The sequence below is a fragment of the Meles meles genome, chromosome 1 (genome assembly GCF_922984935.1).
Source record: "Meles meles chromosome 1, mMelMel3.1 paternal haplotype, whole genome shotgun sequence".
Lineage (NCBI taxonomy): Eukaryota > Metazoa > Chordata > Mammalia > Carnivora > Mustelidae > Meles > Meles meles.
This window is the reverse complement of record NC_060066.1, coordinates 171,303,608-171,323,497: the sequence shown is the minus strand read 5'-3', so window position 1 is coordinate 171,323,497 and position 19,890 is coordinate 171,303,608. Positions and strand designations below refer to the sequence as shown.

The following is a 19,890-nucleotide window of genomic DNA, read 5'->3' as shown; positions in this document are numbered from 1 at the left end:
AGACTAGACTGAACTCACCAAGGCCTGTGCCCATGACTTACCAATGTCTATGTCCCCACCCCTCGTGTGCCGCTAGGTCTATCAGTCACCCCCTAAACATGGGCCGATGTGCCGAGTGCTGAAGCCATGTTGAGCTCCTTGAGGGCTGGGCCCAGATCTGATTCATGTTAGTAGCCCCGGGAGGTAGCAGAGGGCCTGAGACAACACAAGCAACACCAGGTAGGCCTACAGATTGGGGCCTGCGCGGGTGCTGGCATCTTATCCAGAAAGCCAAGTCATCCTCGACCCCTGATCGTGGAGGCACAGGGCTGGTCCAGATGTGGTTCTCTGGGGTTTCGGCCAGACTCAGGGTTAGAAAAGCATCACGTATGCTTATATACGCTGTGGGTTTTTCTTATTAGAATCTGCATTAATCAGTAACATGCCTTAACCTCGTCTCAAAGCTTCCATGCCCAGAGATAATTTGGTGTTTGGGGCATGGTTTTTCCAAGCTAACCATTTTACAAATCAAAACCTAACATGGAGAGTCCTTCAGAGCCATGGGAGGCTTCGGAGGGCAGCTGCTGCCCACAGGCCTGGAGTAGGGGTGGCTGGTGCCTCCCACCCCCCACCCCCCATTGAACGCCAAAGTAACAAGGGCGTAGGTTTGTCCCTGAGGGCTTCCCATCTTTTCTTGTAGTGCTGGGGGGTAGTTCAAACTTCTTTCAAATAGAAGCACAGAGATTGAGGGGCGCCTGGGTGGCTCAGTGGGTTAAAGCCTCTGTCTTCAGCTTAGGTCATGTCTCAGGGTCCTGGGATCGAGCCCCGCGTCGGGCTCTCTACTCAAGCGGGGAGCCTGCTTCCTCCTCTCTCTCTCTGCCTGCCTCTCTGCCTACTTGTAAACTCTGTCTGTCAAATAAATAAATAAAAATCTTAAAAAAAAAAAAAAAAAAGAAGCACAGAGATTGAGAAATAAGTAGGTACTATCTAATTCCACTCTTTATGGAGAAAGCAGGGTGAGAGATGAAATGTGGCAACAACCTTGCAAAAGAGACGTGACTGTCTCCACTTGACAGAGGAGTGCATGAGGCACGAAAGCCAAGCAAGCAACCCCGGTTCCAGAGCTAGTTAGGAGGTGGCGGAATCATCTGGGTCTGCCAGACCTTGAGGGCAAACACCATCCATGCTACACCCAACTGGTTCAAAGGTGATTTTCCCCAACGCCCCAGAGAAGCTGCGCTGGGGAAGGCCAGGGTCTCCTCTGCCCACCTCCACTTCCTGAAGCTCCACAGAGCAGCACTGGGGGAGGGGCGGGGGGGCTGCTCGGATGGCAGCGTTTCCCACGGACCCTGACCCGCAGCAATGGTGCTCTCGAAAGCACTGCACACCAGACATTTGGAGGGTTGAGATTTCTGCGTAGCATCACGTAGAAACGGGCCTGGAAAAGAGCGCTGTCCTCCTTGGAGTTTAGCCTCAGGGTTTGTTTCAGGGCAAGATAACCTTAGAGCTAAAAATAAGAGCCCTGGGTTTATATGTTGTATATATGGGTATCCGTGAGTTGTACACGTCACAATGTGTGTAGTGGTGTGTGCATGGCTGCGTCCGTGCGTGTGTAGTAAGACACTAGGGCGATGGAGGACTAAGGAGGCTCTTCCTCCCTCCCTCTTCCCTGCCTCCCTCCCCTCCTTCTTTCCAGAAACATAAAGGCACTATATTTTTTTTCCTCCCCCAAAGATGCAAACAAACATTCTGTCCGAATCCACCCTCACTCCTCACCCCTGTGGAGGAGGTTTCTGGCTATAATCATAGCTGGTGGGAGGTGGTCATGGGGAGTGGAGGCGGTTGGTGGGGGACAGCTCCTCCATTAAAGTAGATCTGAAGAAAGGCAGGTTGCTGAAATGGAAATTAGAGTCGGGAAATTATATTTTTTTCTTTTTTTTTTTTCCTAAAAGATTTCATTTATTTGACACAGAGATAGAGACAGCATAAGCAGGGGGAGCAGCAGGCAGGGGGGAAAGCAGGCTCCCCGCTGAGCAGGGAGCTCAATGTGGGTCTTGATCCCAGGACCCCAGGATCAGGACCTGAGCCGGACGCAGACACTTAACCAACTGCGCCAGATGAACACCTGGCAAGGTTCTGTTCTTTAAGGTGATCCTGGCGGGGTTGTTTTTGTGTTCTGATGAGCAGTACCATGAAAACAACAGACTGTGATCCTGCTGTCAACAAGAAAAGCCTTCAAATCCATTTTCTCCCTTTTATAGGAGATGGAACTTTTATTACTAAAACTCTTAAGATTCGGGTTGTTTGGTGGGTTTCCAGCTAAGAACGAGGTAATCAAAATGCATCTCATCAAATTACTGAGAGAACCGAATGTCATCTTGTGAGCTTGCCCCAGTGCCCAGCACACAGAAAGCACCAGAAACATGTCAGCACCTTTATCTTTTCAGTGGCTATAGAGCACACAGTGCACAGGGTTGGTTTCAAAATTACCCAGCATTTTTCTCTTGGAAAAAAAAAAATGAAGGAATAGGAGAAAAATGAACACAGACCCACTCCTCCAAGCACCTTTGCAAACACTGAAATTGTTTCCAGACTGGAGTAAAGTATTAAAAGAAGAAATAGGAAACTAAATATCTTCGCTACCTTAGCTTTCTAAAAGCAGAGCAAAAGCAAAACAACAACAACAAATGAAGAACGGAGGGGAGCGCGATTCGTGAATAAATAAAATCCACGTCTGAGGTTTTCTTAGGCTGGGGCCCACCTTTCAGCTCTGTATCGCAGGTAATGGGAAGCCCGAAGGCCTCCGGGCCTGGAAAGGATGGCGAGGGAAAACAAAACAAAACAAAACCCTTCTGCTAGTTTTTCCAAATCCTAATTATGTTTTGTAAGTCAGTCAAAATCAAAACGTTCTTTCTGCAAACAGCTTATGCTCCCCTGAGCTACGTCTGACCTCTCAGCGCCTTCTTGCTCTTCATCAAAGGGGCCGAAAGCAGGAAGTGCCTTGGCACAGGGACCTCATTCAAGGGGAGAGGAGAGGCAGGGGACTGCACGTAACTCACAAAGAGAAACAGACCAGCCGCTGTCTGGGCAGCAGCTGGAGACAAGCCCTCGGCCTGCACTGTCCCAGCGCCTCTAGGAAATCAGAGCAGTCGTGGCCATGGGAAAGGCAACATGGGGGGTCAGATCATGGCCCCACCACCAGCTGAGGGACCCCCCAACACACTGCTTAGCCTCCCTGGGGCTTGGTCTCTGGATCCCAGCAGCAGGGATACCCATGTCAAGCCTCACTGTGTTATTATAAGATCACGTGTACTCAGGGAGGCAGAATTATTCTGTCACACGTGAAATCACTCCCCATCGCCAGATACTGATAATTTTGAAAACCTTTCTCTCTGCAGGGGATGGAGGAGGGTTGGCATGGCAAACACCACAAGGAATTTTATGACAGAGCTTGGATGCGAGCAACAGCGCTAGTGTGAATTCTGACCGTTCACTTGAATTCTCTGAGCCTTACTTAATAATCCTTTCCCACAAAAGAGATAATACTACTTATAACCTAGGGTGCCTGGAAGGGTCAACTGAGTTAAAGGGATGTTCAGAAAACAGTTTTGTTACATTAAAATGTGATACACGTGTCTTCGTCCCCTTTTAACTTCAAAATGGGTGCACAGTCCTTATCAAAGAGCCATGATAGGGCGCCTGGGTGGCTCAGTGGTTTAAGCCTCTGCCTTCGGCTCAGGTCATGATCCCAGGGTCCTGGGATCGGGTCCCGCATCGGGCTCTCTGCTTGGCGGGGAGCCTGCTTCCTCCTCTCTCTCTCTCTGCTTGCCTCTCTGCCTACTTGTAATCTCTCTCTGTCAAATAAATAAATAAAATCTTTAAAAAAAAAAAAAAAGAGCCATGATATGTATTAATTTTATTTGAAAAATGGGAAACATCTAGAAAGTTAAACAACTTCTACGGATGCCATGGCAGAGCTCAAAACAGAACCTCACTTTTGTAGCTAACTCCTCTTTCGAGGATTTCACGACAGCTCTCCCTAACCATCCCAGGGCTCTCTGCTCTGGAGAGAAGTGAGCTGGGCGGGGCGCTGCACTGCACTGGAATCAGAAGGAAGGTACTTACCACCAAATACAGCATAGTGTACATGGAGAAGGAGGCGTGGCCAGAGAAGAAGGACTTCCTGCAAGAGCAAGAGAGGGGCATGAGGGGGCCATATTCACACCCTGACACGTGTTTGCCTGTCTGTCTTCCCTCCCTAGACTGTGACCTTGACAGCAGCACTATCTTGTTTGGTTTTGTATCCTTGGTAGTGCTTTGGACACACTGTCTAGAACCTAGCAGGCACCCACGGATGCTTGAGCAAGCGGATGGATAGATGGACTTACCAGGGTTCTACCATATTTGCTTATTAATATATCTAAAAAATTTGACCCCGAGTTCCTTAAGAATGGGGACTGTGCCTTATACAACCCTTGAAACCGAAGCCCAGCCCTGAACTTGGCACCTTGTGCAGTAGGCGCCTTAGTAAGTGTTCTCTGAACTGTCTGCATCAGAGGCGTGCACACCGTGCCCATGGCAGGCGGCGACTCACCTGGCTTCCTGGACTTTGCTGTCGTCCCCTCTGCATTTGTAGTTTTGGATGTAGCCCTCGGAGCAGTTGATCTGGCTGAAATCGGGGTTGCAGACGCTCAAGAAGTGAGGACGCAGGCGGCCTATGGAGACTTTGGCAATGTCTGTGAAGGACTGGCTGATGGCACAGCCAAAGAGGAAGCAGCCCACCTGCTTATAGAGGGCCGCCACATAGGGATTCTGAATCGTTGACCGGGACTTCTCCTTCAGGTAGTAGATGCGGTAGAACTCCCCAGTGATGATCTGAAAGGAAACCAATAGGGGTGTTAGGCAGTATCAAGACCTGACATGAAAGCGGATGTTGTAAAGGATATTTACCGACAGAAGAGAATGTTCTGTGCATAACTGCTGGCTATGACCTAGAAAGTCTCAATTTTCGGGACACCTGGGTGGCTCAGTCAGTTAAGCAGCTGCTTTTGGCCCAGGTCATGATCCCAGGGTCCTGGGACTGAGCCCCACATTGGGCTCCCTGCTCAGCAGAGAGTCTGCTTCTCCCCCTCCCTTTGCCCCTCCCCCTCCCTTGTGTGTACCCTCTCTTTCTCTCTTTCAAATAAATAAATAAAATATTTTTTTAAAATTTCAATTTTCTATTTGAGAAATACATGGACAGAAATATGCACGGGAGGAAACACGGGAGTGCTAACATGGTCATTTTCCCCTTTTTGAAAAAGTCCCACATGGCCATATAGTATCTTTGTAACAACAAAAATATACAAATATATTTATACATATACAAATATAATATTAAACATATATAAATATTATATATCATAGTTACATTTTTTTTTTTACTAAACAAAGAAACAAAGACCCAAATATAGAAAAAAAAATTAGATGAACAATCAAGGACATGGTTAAGCATGGCCAGAGCATCCAAGGATCTGAGCCAATCTCAGGATACTGGGCTTCGGAGTCAGGGATCACTGAGCCATGGTAGGAGTTTCTATGGGAAGGTGAATGCCCAAGACCATGTCTTGGGTTTGAGTCCCGGCTCTGCCACCGGCCTGGTGTCGCTCAGTCATGACAACCTCTCCAAGCTTCAGTTTCCTTCTCCATGAAAGGAGGCTGCATGCCCTTGCTGAGTCGTTGGCTTAAATCTGGTAACATGGATGGGAAATTACCTGGGTCACAGAAAGTGATTCTTTCATTTTCCTTTTTAGAACAATGCTGTGATGAGAACACTGGCCTACACACTAAGGAACTTTTAATACGATGCCCTTCGGTGTTTGCAAATTTCCAAGTCTGTGGGCATTGTCTCCTATCTCCTCAATTCTACAGGACAGCCAGTGAGTCTTGGCTTTCATAATCTTCCCCCATCACACTGTGTTTACTCCTAACACTTCGGGGAGGCTTCTCACCCCTGGGAAAAGGCCACCAGTCACAGATGACCCAGTCTCCACCAGGGATTGCTCCCAGATGCTTTATTTCATGAAATCCTGACAACGGCCATGAGACAGGTATGGCTGAAGCTCAGACAAGGGAAGGTGCAGCTCAACCCGCACTGCCTGGTGTGACATTAAGAACGGGGCTCCAGCTCATTCTCCACAAGGCTAACGCCTGTGATGCCTACACAGCAGAGGACCATCCTACTTCGGTCATGCCCAACCACACGGCCTGCTGCTCTTGTCTTAACTCCACAGCACAGCCCCGGCCACTTCCTGATCGCAACCACAGTCCAGGGACAGCAACAGTCCACTCATAACGCCCCACAGAGTTCCTTTTACAGGTTCTCGTGGGGCAGGGTGATGAGCCACGCTTGCTCTTTCAGGGACACCCAGTGTGTGTGCACAACCGCAAGGGAAGTAATAGACAGACGTATCCGGCCACTCCTTTCCAAAGTCTCCCGTTATTGTTTCACAGCTGGGGAAGGGGTCAAGGCATGGGGTCTGATCCAAGTTCTCAGGGGCTCCCAAGTCTAGTGGGGGATGGGAGGGATTAGCCAGGTGGAAAGAAGATGCCAGCTGGGCCCAGGAGCCAGCAGGTGCGGGAGTGAGAACAGCCACCAGCACTGCTAACATTTCTACAGCAAGTCTGTGATTATAAATACTTGATTATTTCTATGTGCTATGCTTTGGTTCCCAGATCACACCGAGTGTGATTCAGAGGGAGATGGTCAAAGGCCACTCTAGCACACAGTACTGGCTTAGCCATTCTCTGGCAGAGCACCTGATCTCACAGATGTGCTCAGAGACTACTGGTTGCATGAATGAATGAAAGGAAGAAGGACCATAGTCTTCACGGTTGTTTTATTATAAAACTGGAAATATCCTCTAAATATTACTAAAAGGCCTTTGATAACATGCTGCAGAGATTAAAACCTGAGAAGCACAGCACGTCAGAAATGAAAGGGTTCATTATACATGGAAGAAACTGAGGTCCAAATTAACTAGCAAGGAAAGATTGGACCCAGGTGTTCTAGCTCCCCACCCAGCAATCTTTCCTACCGTTGCTGGTCTAATTCCCCTTTGAACCTGTTTATACTTTTACCCTGTGTAACCTTACGGGCTAACAAGTTCCAGATGTCCACTGCCACCATCATGCTCTTTCTTCTTTATTTATAAATCACACTCGCATGACTTTGGACGCAAGGAGACGAACACTCAACTAGGAGGCAGTGGCCAGGGTTCAAGTCCCTACTCACTGAGTGAATGTGAGATAAGCCAGTGTCTGCATTTGCAAAATAAGGGCGCTAGACTCCGTAATTTATCCCTTCATAATTGCAATGACATTTACTTTCAACTCCCCTATGCATCCTCCACCACTAACTTCCCAACCAAGCAAAGGCAATAAGCAACAGCACAGGAAAGTACTTCCTCAGAGACGACGCCATGGCCACGGTGCAGAACCAAGGCCCCATGCACAGTCCCTGCCCTTGAACGATTCCTGAGTTCCTTGATGTGTCAAGGCTACAAATTAAGAAACTCTAAACTGATTTGGCTTGAGCCTGACTTCCTATTTGATGCTGAAAAAGAACATGTGGCTTTTCACTGCCAATCAGCAACTCGTAGGTGAATTTACTGATTAATCTCAGGCAAGTCACCTTTGTGCTTCCGTCACTTCAGGGAGAAAGGGTTTGATTACAGCTCAAGGGCTACTTTCAGCTCTAACATCCCTTCATTCTAAAACTTCAGTTTCAGTGCCAGGGACTGGCACATGCAAACCACCAGTTAACCTCTAACCAGTTAACCTCTCATGGGAGGAGAAAGGGGTAAAGAAGCTATTTCATGGCATCTCAAATTCCTAATAACTAAGCTATTAATAGCAGTACCCTTGTACATTTCTTTCAAACTTTACAGTTTCATTTGATCTGTGACTCTGTGAAGAATTTATACCCATTGTACAGCTGAGGATGGTAAGGCTCTGAGGCACAGGCACTTAGCTAAAGGAGTTGAGGCTTCTTAGTGACAGAGCAAAAGTGGAGCCCAGATATGCTGACCCTTAAGTTGAAAGACTCACAACAGACTATATGGACGGAATGTTTTGTTACAGATCTTTCTCGACTTATGATGGTGTTACATCCTGAGAAAACTCATCCTAAGTAGAAAATAGTGTAACTCATAGATGGGCTGAATACACCGCCCAAACATCATAGCTTCGCCTAGCCAACTTTAAACATGCTCAGAATATTGACATTAGCTTTTGGTTGGGCATAATCAATTACCACAACGCCTGTGTTGCAATTAAGTATAGAACAGTGTGTGTAATTTATTGGCTACTGCACTGAAAGTGAAAAAGAGAAGGGCGGCATGGGTACAGAAAGGCTGTTTACGCTCGTGATCGCATGGCTTGGCTGCGAGCTGGGGCTCACTGCTGCTGCCCAGCCTCACAAGAAGGCACCCGTACCACAGATTCTTAGCCCATGGGAAAAAAAAAAAAATCAAGTACAGCTTCCATTGACTGTGCATTGCTTGTGCACCATTGTAAAGTTGTAATTCAAACCATTGTAAACTGGGCATCAGCTGTACTTCTATCGTTATTAAAAACAATTTCCACTGCAGAACAGCAATGGCGTATTTTCAAGGACAGGAGCCGGCTGAAGCCATTTAGCAGACACATGACTCCAGGACCACATGGCCTTTTGGGGCAGCCCTGACAGATCTCGCAGTTAATGAGCAACAAATTATGTATTTTCTCTATCCCCTTGTACAGAAGGGTCGGGGAGTCGACAACACGGCCATAAATCATCATTATGAACCAGCCGGACTTGGCTTCTTGTAATCCTAACCCTTAAAAGACCACTGAATGAGATTTGGACTGGGAGAGCCGGCCAAACACCTCACCTCTGCAGAAGAGGCAAAAGCTTAAATTGTTCTCTGACACATTATACACCTAATGTTGGAGTTCCAGATTTACTGCTTTCGGACCTTATTCATCCCTCACAATGTTTTTATTCCTGGGTCATAAAATCAGCTCTTCCCTCCCCCTATGAAGGCTTAGGCCCCACCCAGGACTCCAACCCCTGGAGCCCCCATTTCTGCTTCAGTCAGCAAAGTTGTGATATGTAAATTTCACTGCCCAGAAGAATGCCTTCGAAGTTGATCCCTTTCTGAAAGAGCAAGCAACAGATTCAGGGGGATGGCAAGCTGCCACGCAGCAGAGGAGAGTTCTCCCCTACCTGCCTTTTAAAGCACTTGGCACAGAATCTGGAAACTAATAAAGTGGGAAAGCACTGCAATTAAGCTACGAGGGGACAGAAAGGGATCTTAACTTGCCTGACAACGGTAACAGTTTGTCCCCAACTCCAAGAGCATACCTCTCTGCCTATCCTTTCTGGTGTCAAAGAGCTTGATGGCCCACATGTTCATAAATATCAAAGTGTTCCGGAGAGGAAATTTAGAGAACATTGACTTTTTGGAAAAGAGAGAGCATGCAGTGGTCAAAGAGGCACTGACTTTGGAGCCAGAATCTCCTTAGTCTGAAGCCCATTTCTTACCTTAGGCAAGTGCCTTCACCTTTCTGGGCTTAGGTCTCCTCACCGATAAAAGTAAGATGAAAATCATCTACCTGGTGGGATTGCCAGGGGATGCAAGCAGGTGATATGCCAAATGGCCCCCAGCAGAAGACCCTCCAAAAGTTAATTTTTTTCTCTTTCCCTCAGAGAAGAGGAAATAAAAAATCAAATCAACACATACTTGTAGAAAATATCTTTTCTAAGCTCCTTCCAAAATCTCCTTAGAAATGAACATTCCAAATCAAAGAGTTTGGAAGTACCACCCCTCCAGAGTAGAACCAGAAGATACGTGTACCGATACGTTCGTTTCGACCACTGTGTCTATAGGATGTCTTTCTCAGGGGAACTAAGAAGAGAAGCCTAAACCCCAGGCAGCAAGGGCAGGCCTACAGTACTGTTTAGGTCACTTGTCACATTCCTCTCTATAAATGATCCTAAGAAAAGTTAAGACTTGTGGACAGTGTCCCAACAATCCCTCTTCGAGAGACTTCTGAGTTCCAAGAACAAATGTCCCTATTTTCTGATCTACTTGAATAATAATATTTGCATAGCATTTTAAAAACTTACAAAGCATTTTCACATCCGCTGCATTATCTGCTTCACAACACCCTAGGAATTACTCAATTCTTGTCACCACTTTAAAAGTGAGTATAGGGGAGACCAGAGAGGCCAGCCAATCAGCCTTGGTCAGAAATTCGGCGGTAGCAGGGCTGCTAGCGCAGCATGGACCCCACTCCAGTTACTATGCCCTGTCCCACAGCACGAAGCCAGCTTTCTGTGTGAAGTCCTAGAGGCAGCATGATCCGAGTTTCTGGGAAGACGGATGCTCCTGGAGCATGTGGTGAAGCCACTTACTCGTCAGGCCCTTGCACACCTCAGTCCCTGTGAGCCACAGTGCGCCAAGCTGTTCCTTCACATCTTGGTTGTGTGCATGAATGAACTTCTTTCCGTGCAGAACAGAATCATTCATTCAGCAAACAGTGAGCTCTCAGTCCCAAGAGAAAGGGAAACGTATCTGGGTCCTGCTGTATTTTCTCTGAAGCTGAATGCTCCATCTCGTACAACAAGATGCAGCACCTTTCGTGACTAGAAAGAACTGATGAGAAATTTCATCTTCGCTTCTTCTCCCGCTTGGTCGTCTTCAGCGTTTTGCAAAGAGATCAATCAGTGCCCTGCAGACTGGGAAAGGCAAGGAGGACAGAGCTCTATGCAAGGCCACCAGTGGAGTTTCTGGGTCCTGTGGGTAACACGAAACTCCAAAATCCAGCGTATAGACAGCAAAGAGGCCAGAGAGAGGCCCAGAAGCTAGTTATGGCCAAAATCAGTGGTGGCTGCCCTAAGCCCAGACACTTTATGAAGAAGGCATTCTGAAGGATGAAGCATCATTATTTTCCCAAAGGTGGGGACTTAGAGCCATGGGTCTCCCAAATGACTAGGCCTGCCTATCTGTGCAAGGGGCTCCTGGATGGGTTTTCTGTACCACCTCCTGGGGCCCATCTCTTACTCTGTTTTGACACCAAATTCCCTAAGCTTCCTGAATAACGTACCACAGTGCTTTTCTTCCTATTTCTCAAATACCTTTCTCCTTGGCTTTCTGCTATGATCTTTGCTGCTTCAACAGTTTGAATTATTACCTCTGGGAAGATGACCACCCAAAGGGCACCTCTCTCTCTCTCTCTCTTTCTCTCTCTCTCGCGCGTGCGTCTCAGCTTAAACCTTATCCCCGCAGCCCTCTTCCGATCTTCTGCCAAATCTCCCAACTAGCATCTCGGATGACATTAGGATGTCAACCCAACCCAGTCTCACCTCACGCTCATTCCAACTTCTGTCCCAAACCTCACAGCTCTTCCCTTCATCTCTGTTTGAGTCACCACCATATAACCGTAAAGACATGACCCTGTAGGCCTCCTTATCCCACTGCCATCCACGTCTGGTCACCCTGCTTCTGCAAGCTGCCTCCTGTCCATCTCCTCTCTCCTCCCCTTGCATCAGCCCCACCGTGGTTCGGGCCTCATCCTCACCTTAGCTGCAAAAACTGACACAGCTAGCTTCAAATACTTCCATCAGTCTCCAGCCCATTAATTCAGGTAACAACTCCTCGACATTCAAGGCATTTCACCATCTTGCTGTGCTCTCTTTCTACTTTATCTCTATCTACTTACTCCCTGATACTCTATTTCTCCAGCTGGACAGGTTTGCCTTACCGTTCCTAAAAATAATGCATTGTTTCAGCTTCTCCTCCCTGAAGCAATCCCTTCTGCCTGAAGCCTGGAAGCCTCTGTGATGGAAGTCCCACCTGCCCTTCAAAGTAGAGCTCTAGTGTCAACTCGCAGACGGGGTTAGAGTTCTGGCTTTTAACTTCAAGGTCTTGGACGACTGAGTGCTGTAATTCTTGCTCCCTTACGTGTTAAAAGGGGATGACACCTACCAAGAGTTCCAGGGTCATTGTGATAATTAAGTGGGACTAGTGCTCAATATATGATGATGATGGTGGCAATGATGATGAAGTCTTCAGCAACGAAAATAACCTTCAGTCATCTTCCTTTGAATTCCCGTAGTAGCACTTTATTTATACCTCACACCATCTACTGCCTTTGGTCTCCTCTGTCTTGGCTCTGGGGCCCACCACCAGCAGAGAGTGCTCTGGCTCCCCTCACGTTCTCTGACCAACTCCTCAGTCTCCCCGAGAGTAATAGTGCAGTCGGTCTTCTCCTTGCCTGGCTTCCCCTTTAGACCACCGGCTCCTAGCTTTATATCTGCGTCTTAACACCAGCTGTAGGTCGATGTGTCTACCACAATGCTTCCTTGCTCTAAGGGCAATCTCACCGAGCATCCCCCTACACCCGGCCACTGCCTTCTGCAAAGCCACTTCATACAAAACACTACCACACACCGTTGGTCTTAGGATCTTAGGCAATCATCTGCGCAGTGGTCATGTAGACCTCCTCCATACACTGAGCTCTCCAAGCAAGCCCCAAAATGACACAGTTTTATAGCTCATGAAATAAAGAGCACTCTGCATAGTACCTAGCACAAAGCAGGCCTTCAATAAATATGAGTCCAAGCACTGGGCTTTGAAGCCAGAGAGAGTGGGGTTTTAATTCCTGCTCCCTCATTCACTAAACTGAGAGTAACCTTGCACTAGTGGCCTCTACCTCGGAAGCCTCCTACCCTGCCTTATTTGTAAAAAGGGGTAAATAACACCTACGTCACCTAACTTTTGAAGAGGATTTAAGATAAGGCGTTAGTCACACCCCCCCCCCACTGCCCCAACATTAGATCACTTGTAAACGTTATCAGATTTCCCACCCCATCTCCAAATGTACAGACTCACAGAATGGATTTCTCAACCTCCAGAGCACTATCACTTAAAATGGATTAATTATACCCTAGAGATACAAATGTAGTGATCCGAAGGGGCACGTGTACCCAAATGTTTATAGCAGCAATGTCTACAGTAGCCAAACTATGGAAAGAACCTAGATGTCCACCAACAGATGAATGGATAAAGAAGATGTGGTATATATACACAATGGAATACTATGCAGACATCAAAAGAAAGGAAATTTTGCCATCTGTGACAAGGTAGATGGAACTAGAGGGTATTATGCTTAGTGAAATAAGTCAATCAGAGAAAGACAATTATCATATGATCTCCCTGATAAGAGGAAGCTGAGAGGCAACGTGGGGGGTTTGAGGGGTAGGAAAGGAATAAATGAAACAATATGGGATCAGGAGGGAGACAAACCATAAGAGACTCTTAATCTCACAAAACAAACTGAGGGTTGCCAGAGGGAGGGGTGTAGGGAGAGGGTAGTTGGGTTATGGACATTGGTGAAGGTATGTGCTACAGTAAGTGCTGTGAAATGTGTAAACCTGGCGATTCACAGACCTACACCCCTGGGGCTAATAATGCATTATACATTAATAAAAAAATTAAAAACTGAAATGGATAAATTGAAAACCACTTTCATGCTGGATACATTTTCCAAGTAGTCATTAACCCCTAAGAACTACACAGACCTAAGGGAGAACTGCTGGAGCTCTCACATCTTCCAGAGGCTGGAGAGGGGTGTGTGTGTGTGTGTGTGTGTGTGTGTGTGTGTGTGTACAAACTAAATCCTAATCCCAACGTCTGTGTTTGTTAAATGGTAAATAGATTCCCCCTCAGGGATAAGAAGGTCTCAGAAGAACTCTGTAGCCATCTGATCAAGGACCCGCACAGTGGAAGGATTCATGGGGCCACTCTCCGTGGGTGGTCCTGGTAATTGCACAGATGTCGTGGACTGTAAACCAGGGGACCGGGTCTCCTACCAAGGCACTGCTGGGCCAGCCCGGCTTCACTGTTTTCAGAGTTGAAAACTCGCCTAACCTTTAATGAGGAGGCAATCTTGGGGAACCTTGTTTTCTTGGCAGTGCTCTCTCAGATAAAGGGGGCTGGGGGCGTGGGGAGGAAGTAATGAAATCCAGATGTGGGCACACTGAAGCCCGATCCTGAATAAACAAATCTTGGAGGTATTAAGCTCTTCTTCTTGTCTCTCCAACGAGAACTCTGCGCGTCCTACAGAGCATGTTCCCATGGGCATCCTGGGCCATATTTAAGATTTGAGGGAAGCAGATGGGATACTTTTCCCTGCTGCACAGGTCCTTTGACATCTCCTGGCCTAATTTTTTTTTTTTTTTTTAATTTTCTGCCCGAAATGTATCGCTTGTGATTTGGGCACCGCAGTCTGTGCTTGCATGAGCAATTCAAAGTCAGACCAGGCCAGTGCCTGTCCCTGCTGTGACTCGCAGGGTAACAGAAGAATACACAAGTAAACACACAGGACAGTTCCACCCAGTGACTGTGAAGTCTGAGGCCCGCCCAGGGAATCTCTGGGACCTTTGGAAGGTGGGGGAGGAGGCAACCAAGGAATGTTTCCCGGAGAGAGAGAGATGTCTGCCTGGGGTGGATTTAGTTCCTACCATGGGCAAGAGGGAAAGCCTGGTCTTGGCCTTCTAGGAACCTATTATCTAGCTGGGGAGACAAGACCTGGACACAGAGCACATGGGCCAGAAGTACAGAAGGTGCTATTTGCTTGAGATGCAACTAGGGCAGAGGTGCACCACCAGGTCCCTAGCACCCGCTACCTCGGGGTGCTTGAGAAGTAGTTGTGGAAGGCAGGCAGGCAGGATTTACCAGGCAGCAGTGAGGCCATTATTTGGTGGGGGGGTGGGGAGAAGGAAAAAAAAGCCTTGCTTTTGAATCAGAGGACCCCTGGTCTGGCCCTGCCACTAATTAGTTATGGGAAAGTCACTTAATATCCTTGATCCCCCGTTGCCTTGGCTGTCACAGTCCACCTCCCAGGATCACCACCAGGTGCAAATCAGGGAATGTGCACTTTGTTAACTGCAAGATGCTACGGAAATGAAAGCGATGATTCTCGCTGGCGGCATGCATAATGGCACTTGATTTGACCTCCAGAAAAACCCTATGGAGTTGGAGAACCACTGTCACCAATCCACAGAAAAGGAAGGTATTGTTCTTTCCCAAAGGGGTCTGATAATGAATAAGCACAAAAGTTAGGACGGGAACCTAAACCAGATGATGCCCAAGTCTGAGCTGTTTCTCTAGTGAGCAATATTATTACAGAAGTCATATTCAACAGGATCTCTGAGGAGGAGTAGAATTCATATGGCCAGAGGGAGGAGGGGAGGCATCCACGACTCATCCACGCTTCAACTCCTAGATATTAAGAATCTATATAAACCACTTTCAGGGTCTGACCAAGGCAAGCACAGAGCCCATGTTTATTTGAAATGAATCCTGAGCATTTTTCCGTATTAAAATCTTCGCTCATAATGCCTTTCACGGTGTAGCGTAAGGCAAACTGAGAGGAGGCTAGGTAGGGGGTGATACTTTACTGGTTTTGCCCCTAATCTCACTGCTGCTAGAGTCATTAAACCTTTACAAGGCAGGGATAGGAACCACTGCTTTGTGGATTTGGAAAGAATTCCTATTATGCTATAATTCCAGAATCTGAGATACATCTGAAAAAGCAGTCAAAACGACTAGACTTTTCCATATCTCCTGCCATAGAAAGGTGTCTGCTTTCTCTATAATTGCTGACGACCTGCGTGTCCACATCACGTTCTGTCTTACACTGGTCCCCGACTCCTTTGCTGTGGGGACACTCACACTGGAGTGAGGGCGCCCAAATCAGCCAAGGTTTCTCTTGTTGTTTTAAACAAACTCGAGGTCGGCAGGAGAAGGCCCGGCCAGCAAGAAGTGGGATGATTAGATTTCCAGCCCTGGGTCCCCCTTTCCCTCCCTGACTGTCATTCACGCCCTCTGATCAGAAGCAGATCCGGGATGGAGCCAGCCAGGCTCTAGGACCAGTCGTAATGGGAAAGTGGGAAATGTGTTGTTGTTGTTGTTCAATTTAGGCCGTATATAGGTTTTCCAGAATTGAGCATACTAAAGTCAATTACTCATTTTCCCTCTGAGGTCTCTGCTTCTGCTTGTTTCCACGAGAACTCAAGTACTTAATGGCAGGTAAGTAGGTAAGCAGACCTCACGATGGGCCCACAACTCACACGCGCCTCCGGCTGAAATGCGGACGTAGCTGGATCTGGAGGTCAAGCCCTCTTGCAAAGAGCACTGGAGGGAGTCAAGAGATCTGGGTTTTAGTGAATGAACTACACGGAAAGAGTGGGAGACAGGATGGGTCCCAAGGCTGGCGCTCCTTTCCTGACTCTATTTTTATTAGACATGAGGTCTTGGCCAACTCACTTCACCACTTTTTGACTGTTTACTCCTTTGCCAATAAAACAGTTAACATTTATTGAGTGTACTATAGATGCCAAGCACGGAATTACTTTACATACATCATCTCCATTTCACAGATGAGCCTACTGAAGCTCAACGGGGTTAATTCACTTGCTACACATTCCACAGCAGGAGTTCAGATATGCTCATACCTTTAACCCCTAGGCTAAAGGGAAACCTTGAAGATTACCTAGCTACTGGGGCTTCTGCAAGGGTGAAATGCTTAAACATGGTTCATACGTTTCTAGGACACATAATAGCGCCTAACAAAGGACATCAATTATTGTGGTATTTTCTTGCCTGCTTCCCTCCCCCACCCCCTCATCCCTTTGGAACTATAGGAAAACACTCTCCAAGCCTATTTTGCTGACATCCTATGGGATAAGGAAGCAATGCCCTTGCTCATCCTAGATCCAAGTCCACAGCACATGACTGCCTGTTTCAAGGAAACCTGAGAGGTCAAGGAGCACTTTAATTAAAACACCAACATGACATGAGGAGAAAAGCAAGCCAAACTAAACTCCTTAAAGCAGATCTTTCTCAGAAATGCTAGCCTTTCAAGAGGAAGAAGGGGCTGGTCTTGGCCAACAGCAGGGAAAGGGCTGCTGAGCAGGAGTTTTGCTTGAGGAAGGAAGCCCAGGCGAGAAGCCCAGCCCTTCAAGAAGCGTCTTTAGCACCATGTCCAGCTAACCCAGCACTACAAGATCCGTTCCCACGAATAATGGTGTTTGAGTCTCACAGCCATTCCCATGAGTGAACGCAACACAGATGAGGAAAACGAGGGCTGGAGAGAGTAGTGGCTTGCCAGGTTCACATAGCAGTGGGTGCCACAGCCTCTGAAGGGTGCCGCTGTCCACTGCACTGGGCCCAGGAGCTGCCCCACAAGGCAAGTCCATGTTAACTGCATGCAGAGAGAGCAAAGGGCACATGACACCCCTGTCCCTGTGCTATTCTTATCTTAACCACTCCTGGGTTATAGTCAGCTTCCTAGAAGCACTCAGTTAACTGATCCTCCAAGTGTCAAAAACACCTGTTCTAACTTCAGTACAAGATACTGTACAATTATTTGCCTGTCGTGACAAACTTCTTTTCCACGAAAAGCCATGCAACTCAACCGCACACTGTCAATTTGGAGCAATAGTAAAATTAGATCTTATATCTCTCAGTTTCTGAACACAAAGATCCTCAGTCCACCTTTAAGAAACTTCTAGAGTTGCCAAATGAACTGTTTTTATTTTAAAGGTTGGAAAGAATTCTACTAGTCCCCATCCCCCTTTCCCAATTTCAAACTGTTGATTGTGTGCCTGGTTTACGATGTTATTAAAAAACAAAGAGGGGTCTCAAAGTTTACAACCAACCCCCAGAGTGGGGAAGTCAAAAGAAAAACTTCATGAAATGTGGTTCAGTACCATCAGCAGCATGTGATCCAGAATAGGCAAGAGTAGCCAACTGCCTATCCCTTGGGCAATTAATTTGGAAAGGAGAGCCACTCACAATGTGAAGTCAAGTCTGCAAAATGGAAACAGAGTTATGAAAAAAGCTAGGGATAGGCTTGAGCCCCCAATTTTATTTGCTATAGACACTGAGCATATCATTTAACCCCTTTGAGCTTCCAGTTTTCCATTTGTATAATGGGGATATTAGCACTTAACTCATGTAGAATAGTCTTAACTTTAGCTTCCTTCCTTCTTGGCTTCTAATACAGGCCAAAGATAAGCTTCCAAGTTCTGGCTAATATAAACATGACTCAAGGAACTGAGAGGAAGAATTTATGACCTTGGTGGACATGACGCTTGTCCCTTATGCCCACGTGGCTGGGGTTCAAGGGCAGAGATCAGCAGAAAATTCTGGAGGTGGGTCATGGACAGCTGTGAAAATGCAGGACTCATAAATTACGAGACAGATTACCATCAGTTACGCTCCTCACCCCTGCCCTAAATGGACACGTCTAAAACAGGGTGGTGACCTTCCAAGTCAGGCCATACCCCAATTTCCACGATGTGATTGTTGCTCAAAATAATTCTGGAGTTGGTTCCAAAGTACATGGCTCATTTCTGCATCCTCAATAGGACTTCATGCCTTAAGAGAAGACCTGTATGTTTATGCTTGCACCTGAGTAACCTATTCTGCAATTGGGAGTTTGCAAACTATTTCAGTATTCATGACCTCTTTGACTGTTCATTGCAATACTATGAAGCAGGATGGTCATCTCTGGTTTTAAGGATGTATGGCTTGTCAGCAGAATGCCAGGTCCAGAACCTCGGTCTCTCAATTCCAAGTGCCATTTTATCTTCACTTTTCCACTACCATCCCTGGGTGTGAGAAGTGAATGATATACCAGAGAACATCAGTGGCATGACCACTGTTACAGCAGCACAGGCATGGTATGAACAGAGCCCAGAAAATGCCTGTGACATCTGATGGCATCCCCCTCTCTCGGGGCTCAGTGTCATGGCTCAGAGCTGGGTTCAATTCCTAACTCTGCGGCTCCAAGTGAACTTGGACAAATTATTTTGACTCTTGCAGACCTCAGTATCTTAATTTGTAGAAGAAAGATAAGAACAGTATCTAGAGGGGCGTCTGGGTGGCTCAGTGGGTTAAAGCCTCCGCCTTCAACTTGGGTCATGATCCCAGAGTCCTGGGATCGAGCCCCGCATCAGGCTCTCTGTTCAGCAGGGAGCCTGCTTCCCCCGTCTCTCTCTGCCTGCCTCTCTGCCTACTTGTGATCTCTGTCTGTCAAATAAATAAATAAAGTCTTAAAAAAAAAAAAAAAAAAAGAACAGTATCTAGGCTTCACCAGATGGTTGTGAGGACCATGCAGGCAAAGTATTTTAGGGCAGGGGGCTTTGTGTACTTTCATGATACTTTTAGTATACACATGCATACAGAAATTATACTTCTGGCATATTTATGTATACATATATATTTAGTATCTGAAAATACTTTTCTTAAAAGATTTTATTTATTTTTTAGAGAGAGAGAGCACAAGCTGGGAGAGGGGCAGTCCTGCAAGAAGCCTGATGTGGGACTCGATTCCAGGACCTGGGAATCATGACTGAGCCAAAGGCATCTGCTTAACCAACTGAGCTACCCAGGCGCCCCTGAAAATACTTTAAGTAATAGTAATAATGTAAATAAGTAATATTAATAAAATGAAATTCTACTTGATCTGCCAACTTGATCTGCTGGCTTGGATTTTCTGAAACAGGATCCAGGGGCAGTGAGCAGGGTTGAGCACAGTGGCCCGGATGCTTACCGCAAGGATGGCAATGACGATCCCCACAGCGCAGAGCACAGCATCGTTTATCGTCTCACTGGTTTTCAGAGGATACTTGATGCTCTCGTCATTGCAGTAAAACCCTCGGTGGTAAGGTTTGATGGTGCTTGTCTCAATGATGAGGAAGGGCAGGCCAGCTGCTCAAGATGGAACCACCATATGGACCAGAAGAAAAAAGAGAGAGAGAGAGGGAAAGGGAAAACATTAATGAAAGGAGGCCAAAGAAACACTGACCGACAGCAA

General features: G+C 46.9%; 1 protein-coding gene across 2 annotated transcripts in view; it reads right to left on the bottom strand.

Annotated features, from left to right (window-relative positions):
• PLPP3 (phospholipid phosphatase 3) overlaps positions 1-19,890 on the bottom strand; it is an 84,023-nt gene that overhangs the window by 22,625 nt on the left and 41,508 nt on the right. For both annotated transcript variants that reach the window (XM_046010203.1, XM_046010210.1), the window contains exons 2-4: positions 19,627-19,784; positions 4,574-4,854; positions 4,105-4,162 (exon numbers count right to left, since the gene is read on the bottom strand). In XM_046010203.1, the coding sequence (XP_045866159.1) occupies positions 4,105-4,162; positions 4,574-4,854; positions 19,627-19,784 (497 nt within the window). The remainder of the gene's footprint in view (positions 1-4,104; positions 4,163-4,573; positions 4,855-19,626; positions 19,785-19,890) is intronic.